Here is a 7520-nt window from a genome sequence, read left to right as displayed (position 1 = left end):
AGCTGTTGGCTTCATCATCTAATAGCGTCCATCTACAACAGATGTTAGAATCAGAATCTTTCTCTTGCCAAAAATCCCTTGTGAATAGAATATATATTTATTTTTTTTAGACAAAGAATTCTGTTCAAGTACTTTTTTTGGATAAATTACAGTGTCACATTTTTCAATAATTTATAGATCTTGGTTCCAAACTCATTCCGGTTCCAAAGCCGTCTGCCCATAAACCCCCACGTTCATTTCTCCGCGTTCTATTTTACAGGGGCGGCTTTTAAAGCTCTTTAAGTTAATAATTACTACTTTTCTTCCCAATTTTTTTTCTCTCATTGGCGCGTCTTTGCAGAGTCCTTCCCATTTCTCAGCACATCTCATCCATATAAAGATCCCGATTCCGATCAGGATCAGACCTCATCCTCATTTCTCTCGTCTCTCTGTAAATCTCCAGATCTCCGCTCTTCTCTGTAAGTTCAGTTCAGACCCCTCTCTCTCTCTGTAGCTATACATCTAAGTTCTGAAATTTCACTAGATTTTTGTTTGTGCTGAATTTATGGAGTTATTTTTAGTAAATTCAGGAATGACAGGAAAATCTGATCATTTTAATTTTCCCATTTTTAGGTAATTTAATGGTCTGAGATCATTGTTGTATGATTAGAGTTTGACTTCGATTTTTTTTTTTTGATTTTTGATTGTGTAGGTTAAAAAATGGCGCAGATTTTACTCCATGGAACTCTACATGTTACGATCTTTGAAGCAAATTCAATTTCTCATCCTGATAGGAAAACTGGTGGTGCTCCTAAGTTCTTTAGGAAGGTAAATTGCTGATTTGATTATGATGTGAAGATTTGTAAGCATTTTTGTGTTGGATTTTTTAATGTATGTTTGGATCTTATCTGTATGAATGGAATTTTGAAAGCGTGTAGGGAGAGTTCGATTTTCAGTTCTTAAGTTTTGTTTTTCTGGTGAAATTTGGGCATGATCTGTGATTTTTGTAGGTTGAATTAGAGAGTAATGGATCTGATTTTTTGGTTGTAGGTTTGACTATTTTTTAGTGATAATTGCTTTATTTTTACCCTTGCTATTATTGTGTTTAATCATTGATGAAATGTGTGAATGTCAGTGGAAGCGAAGGTAATTAGGCACATTATATGCTGAACTCGCTAGGCAAAATATAATTATATGTAGTTTTCGTGCTCACCATGGTTCAAGTTACTTTCTGTACTTAGTTACTGTCTATAGTAAATTTTTTTAAGGGTGTTATAAGGTGGTCTCTGGCCAGTATTCCTTTCTATGCAACATTAGTGAGCTACTGAAGTATTAGTTTTGTTCTCTTAACGTGGTCTTATTGAAATTTATGTGAACCTCCCTACAGTTAGCTTCATTCTCTTTCTGAAACTTTGAGACACTGTATGCTACTTCCCAAGACACTGTAGCTGTATATTGTATAATAATTTCCCATTATTTTTCGTTGATGTGAAGTCTGAAATTTCTTCTTGTAGCTTGTGGAAAACATCGAGGAGACAGTTGGATTTGGCAAAGGAGCTAGTATGCTTTATGCCTCAGTTGATCTCGATAAGGCTAGAGTTGGAAGGACCAGAATCATAAAAGATGAACCTGTCAACCCTAAGTGGTATGAGTCTTTTCACATCTACTGTGCCCATATGGCTGCTAATGTCATCTTCACTGTCAAAGATGATAATCCCATTGGAGCAACTCTGATTGGAAGAGCTTATGTTCCTATTGACAAAGTTCTAAGTGGGGAAGAAGTGGATGAATGGGTCGAGGTGGTAGATCAGGAGCGTAATCCTGTGCAAGGTGGTTGTAAGATCCACGTGAAGCTGCAATATTTTGATGTTGGTCAAGACAAGAATTGGGCTCGGGGAATTAGAAGCGCCAAATTTCCTGGAGTTCCTTACACATTCTTCACCCAGAGAACAGGATGCAAAGTTTCTCTATATCAAGATGCTCACGTCCCAGATAACTTTATTCCCAAAATCCCTCTTGCTGGAGGAAAGATTTACGAGCCTGCCAGATGTTGGGAGGATATATTTGATGCAATCAGTAATGCGAAACACATGATTTACATTACTGGGTGGTCTGTGTACACTGAAGTCGTTTTGATAAGGGACTCGAGAAGGCAAAAACCTGGTGGGGACATCACTCTTGGAGAGTTGCTTAAGAAAAAGGCTGATGAAGGTGTTAGGGTCCTTATGCTTGTATGGGATGACAGAACCTCTGTGGGTTTATTGAAAAAAGATGGATTGATGGCTACCCATGACGAAGACACTTTTAATTACTTCCAAGGTACACAGGTGAACTGTGTCTTGTGTCCCCGTAATCCTGATGATGGAGGCAGCTTCATTCAGGATTTACAGATCTCAACTATGTTCACTCATCACCAGAAGATTGTTGTCACGGATAGTGCAATGCCCAGTGAAGGATCACAACAGAGGAGAATTGTGAGTTTTGTTGGGGGTATTGATCTCTGCGATGGAAGATATGATACTCAGTTCCATTCTCTTTTTAGAACCTTGGATACTGCCCATCATGATGATTTCCATCAACCTAACTTCACTGGTGGTGCAATTACTAAAGGTGGGCCCAGGGAGCCTTGGCATGATATCCACTCCTGTTTAGAAGGACCCATTGCTTGGGATGTCCTTTTCAATTTTGAACAGAGGTGGAGGAAACAGGGTGGGAAAGACATTCTTGTCAACTTGAGAGAGCTTTCTGAGATTATTATTCCTCCCTCCCCCGTTACGTTCTCTGAAGACCCAGAATCATGGAACGTTCAGTTGTTCAGATCCATTGATGGTGGGGCTGCTTTTGGATTCCCTGATTCACCTGAGGATGCAGCCAAAGCTGGGCTTGTTAGTGGAAAAGACAACATCATCGACCGCAGCATTCAGGATGCTTATATTAATGCCATTCGAAGAGCAAAGGACTTCATTTACATAGAAAATCAGTATTTCCTCGGAAGTTCATACGGTTGGAAAGCAGATGGCATTAAGCCTGAGGAAATAAACGCTCTGCATCTTATTCCCAAGGAACTCTCACTAAAAATTGTTAGCAAGATTGAAGCTGGTGAGAGGTTTACTGTCTATGTCGTTGTTCCGATGTGGCCAGAGGGTATCCCAGAGAGTGCATCAGTTCAGGCGATATTAGATTGGCAGAGGAGGACTTGGGACATGATGTACGCTGACATCACTCAAGCTCTTAAAGCTAAAGGGCTTGTTGCTGACCCTAGGGACTACTTGACATTCTTCTGTCTCGGTAATCGAGAGGTGAAGAAAGAAGGAGAGTATGTACCATCAGAAACTCCAGACCCTGATACGGATTATAGTAGAGCTCAGGCGGCTCGACGATTCATGATCTACGTTCACACCAAGATGATGATAGGTACGTATGACGGCTTTAGTGATTTCGTTTATTAGCTTGAATTAGCATCTTCTGAAATCTTTCTTCTTAGATTGGGAATATAGATTAGTGGTTTAAATGTTAATTTACAACTTGATCTGGTAACTCTAGACGTACATAGTTTGGTCTAAATCAGGAGTCAAGACTCCAATGTTCTTCCCAAGTCTTAACAGTTAACATGTTTAGAAAACTCTGTAAACTAGGTGTCATTGCCATTGCTGAGGTGTCCCAACCCCTGTCTTACATGTTAGTCAAAAAAATGGAACTTGTGCTTTGATGTTGTAGTTCAATCATGCCGGAAACTAAATACTCATGTTGGATTTATTTTGCCTGCTTTTACAGTTGACGATGAATACATAATCATTGGATCAGCTAACATCAATGAGAGATCAATGAATGGTGCAAGGGATTCTGAAATTGCCATGGGAGGTTACCAACCTCATCACCTAGCTCACAGAGAACCAGCAACGGGTCAAATCCACGGATTCCGTATGGCATTATGGTATGAACATCTTGGCATGCTCGATGAAGTTTTCCTCCATCCTAACAGCGAGGAATGTGTGCAAAAGGTGAACAGGATCGCTGATAAATACTGGGATCTTTACTCGAGTGATTCTCTTGAACGTGATCTACCTGGACACCTCCTTAGGTACCCAATTGGAATCACTGAAAATGGAGATGTTACTGAGTTGCCCGGTCATGAGTTCTTCCCCGACACTAAAGCTAGAGTACTTGGTGGCAAGTCTGATTACCTTCCTCCTATTCTCACAACATAGGTTCTATCCTTCTTTCTCTCTACTAATCGTACTCTTATATCATACACTAGTGGTATAATGGTAGTATCAATAAAAATCTCTTGCCTGTAACTTTTGAGTGTTTTAGGGTTTATGATCATAGATTGTTTATTTTATAAATTCTGCCATGTGTGGTCACAGGTCTGTTTGCTTATAAGCTGTATTTTCTCATCTGTTTTAGTAATGAAATTCTGTGTTTATAAATGTGTTAAAACTATACTGCCATTTCAAGCTACCTAGTTTCCAGGGCAGCTGGACTGACTAGTAGAGGATACAATAGTAGTAAGTTTTAATAAAAATTCCTTGTTTGATTTAAACTAGATATAAGTTAGCTACATACAGGTAAGTTAATGTACATGAAGTTCCAAAATTTTATGCATCTGATCCAGCAGGCCAAGTATCACTAACAAGGAGAAGATGATCGCCATCTCTAATCAGTCTTATATCATCAATTTCAGCTTCATCTTTGGTCAAAATTTTACTAGCTGAAAATCCAAATTTTGTAGTACCAATTCCAATTAGTTCTTCCAGAGACTTTGGCAAACACACAAGTTTTCCTCTGGTTTGGCTCAACTCCGGGCAAGTAATTGTTACTCTAGCAGGAAACAGCTCGGGTAAATTTCGAGCAGGCATTCCAAGATCTTTTTGTGAATAATCATCGCTTTTGCTTCTCTCACCAGCTGCATGGGCAGTAGACATGATCCCAAATATTGACTTGTGAAAATGGCTAGTTCTTCTGTGTTGGCCGTTACCTCTCCACAAAACCTCCATGTCTGCATCATTTGGTGCTGGATGTGTAATTGTAGGTTCACTCTTGTATGATGATAGCGTTTTTGGATCAACTGAAACTGCTGGCTGCTGTTTTGGTTCTTGCTTGGATCGAAAGAGCAACTTAATCTCTTCATGAGCTTGTTGATCAGCTAATTTTCTTGGTGTCCATCCATGGACATCAGCTTTATCAATATCACATCCTTGTTCCAGGAGAAACCTGACTAAATCAATATTCCCATCGCAAACGGCTACATGAAGCGCCGTTGTCCCATCGCTCTTTGGGACTTTCACATCTCCACCGTTTTCTAATATTTTCTGAAGCAAATCTTGACTATTTTGTTCTACGGCAGTGCATGCTAATCGACCAATGTCTCCTGATGATAGGTTCCCACCATTGTCTATCAACATCTTAACCACTGAATCATGTTTCCCAACTATTGCTTCCCAAAGAGGGACATTTCCTTCTGAATCTCTGCTATTTGGATCGGCTTGATAATCTAGTAAAAGAACAACACAATCCTTACTTCCTTTAGCTGCAGCTAAATGCAGAGCCGTGCGGCCGCTGTTGTCAGTTTCATTTGGGTCTTCACCTTTCTTTAGTAATTGATGCAACAAAAGATCATCACCTCTACGAGCTGCAAAACATAGAGATAGCGGAAGGTCCAGTTTACCATGAGCTAGCATCTTCTCTGTGTCAATCAAAACTTTTTGCATGATCGGGTCATCATCCTCTTTCAAGTGCTGCAGGAGATTGTTCATAATTATAGTCCCATCACCAACATTCGCCTGGGTAATGTTCATGAATGCAGTACGGTTTAGCCGCAGCAGCTGACACAATTTTTTAGTGCGCACTTGGAAGAGCTGTGGCCTGTAGCAAAGCACACCAATCTCACCAAAAATATCTCCACTCCTTAGCTCTCCTATAACCTGTTCTGTCCCATTATTGCATACCGTTAGCTCTACTGTGCCTGAAACCAGTATATAGAAGTCCGTGGGCGTTTCATTCTGTAATATAACATCTTCTTTCGGTGGGAAAAACTCGTGTTTCATCTCTGAGACTAGCTGGAAAAGGAAGTCTTTTGATACCCCTTGGAACAAATACACCTTATCGACCAGATTATCGAAGCGAAAATGTAATATGCTTGAGCGGATGGTTTTAGGCAGGGCTTCCAGAGTTTCTTGCTGCTGCAACCCTTCTGAGTCAGTTTTGTACTTCAAACACAAACTGGAAAGCATCTGATCTTGTAAGCTTTCCGGGAGATGGTTCCTATTTGCAAAACTGGAAGCAGCTTCAATTGTATCCCTAAATTTACTAGTACGTGCTGTCATATGGACGACCATATAAGTCATATTTCCTATCAGATAGGCTTGGTATCCGAGGTTGCAAAGCATGTATAGTACGGCCACTAGCATCTCCATGCAAGTCACGGGATGCAAATCACCATAACCAACAGACGTGAAAGTGGTAACAGACCAATAAATCGATGTAACATATCGAACTCCCAGACTTTCATCAAGCAAGTCACCAAGCCACGTTCGTTCTGGGTGGCTGCTACGTGCAGCGATAGTATAATAAACACATGCAGCACAGTGAACGTAGAATATTGTCAGACAGAAAAGCCTGACACACCTCACCCAAAAGTAGTTAAACCTGATATCTTTCTCCATTGCAGAAAACAAAGAGCACACTCTATGAAGACGCCAGAGACGAAGCATGATGCTAAATAACGCATACTGCTGAGCAAAAAGCTGAACGGGAATCGCAGCTATGACATCGAATATTAACCAAGATGTTGCGTACCTCCAAGCGATTTCCCAATGGTTGTCAACGAATACGTAAGATTTTCTGTCGCGGTAGCCAACAAAGAAGGTGATGAAAATATCTATCAAGAAAATTCCGTCGATAACAATATCTGCGATCTCCAGTCCTCCAACTGGTTTGAAAAGAAAACCATATTGGAAAGGAGCCACCAGTGCCGTGTAAACAACTAGCAGAAGGAGAAAGTTCTGCCAGATTTTGTACTTCCGATCATCAGGTGAAATTACTGATCTCTTTATGACTCTAGGATAACTCCTCCTAGCGCCACCAACTAATCCAGAATGGCTGCTTCCATCCATTGACATGTGTTCTGCTCCACAGAAGTAATTTTTAACCCCAAGAAACCTCTCCATTGTTGATTCTTTATTTCTCTGCAACTTTTTTTTTTTGTTTTTTCCTTCTCTTGCGATTTATTTATAAGAGCTTCACCTGCTTAATCTATATGGTGTTTGATCTCATCCCGGATCTGATCCCGGAATCCTAATGCTAGTGGGACACCGGCCTGGCCGTTCGTAAAAGAGCACGAGGGCCTGGCAACCAAGTTGCTCAATTAGCGTATTCCTTATAAATAGCTGACTTTTTTACGCGGTATTCTAATACTCGAAACCGGTGGAAAGGCGTCACTATAACCAGTGCGACCGTGTGCACGAGTGTATAATGAGCATAAACTGTCAGATCTGTTCTTTGAATGCATAACCCAAATATTATTCATTTAGTTACCAAAT

At 40.4% G+C, this 7520-nt stretch overlaps 2 protein-coding genes across 2 annotated transcripts; one reads left to right on the top strand and one right to left on the bottom strand.

Annotated features, from left to right (window-relative positions):
* Positions 1 to 232: 232 nt before the first annotated feature.
* On the top strand, positions 233 to 4425 carry LOC113350555 (phospholipase D alpha 1-like). Its single transcript, XM_026594705.1, has 4 exons — positions 233 to 458; positions 692 to 807; positions 1494 to 3393; positions 3754 to 4425. Exons 2-4 carry the CDS (start codon positions 700 to 702, stop codon positions 4185 to 4187), a joined length of 2442 nt encoding a protein of 813 aa, XP_026450490.1. The 5' UTR covers positions 233 to 458; positions 692 to 699; the 3' UTR covers positions 4188 to 4425.
* Positions 4426 to 4577: 152 nt separating this feature from the next.
* On the bottom strand, positions 4578 to 7148 carry LOC113352873 (potassium channel AKT1-like). The gene is made up of 2 exons (XM_026596632.1): positions 5049 to 7148; positions 4578 to 5018 (listed from the first exon to the last, which is right to left on the bottom strand). Exons 1-2 carry the CDS (start codon positions 7146 to 7148, stop codon positions 4578 to 4580), a joined length of 2541 nt encoding a protein of 846 aa, XP_026452417.1.
* Between the last annotated feature and the right edge of the window lie 372 nt (positions 7149 to 7520).

The sequence above is a fragment of the Papaver somniferum genome, chromosome 2, assembly GCF_003573695.1.
Source record: "Papaver somniferum cultivar HN1 chromosome 2, ASM357369v1, whole genome shotgun sequence".
NCBI classification, from domain to species: domain Eukaryota; kingdom Viridiplantae; phylum Streptophyta; class Magnoliopsida; order Ranunculales; family Papaveraceae; genus Papaver; species Papaver somniferum.
This window is presented reverse-complemented; position numbering and strand designations above follow the sequence as displayed.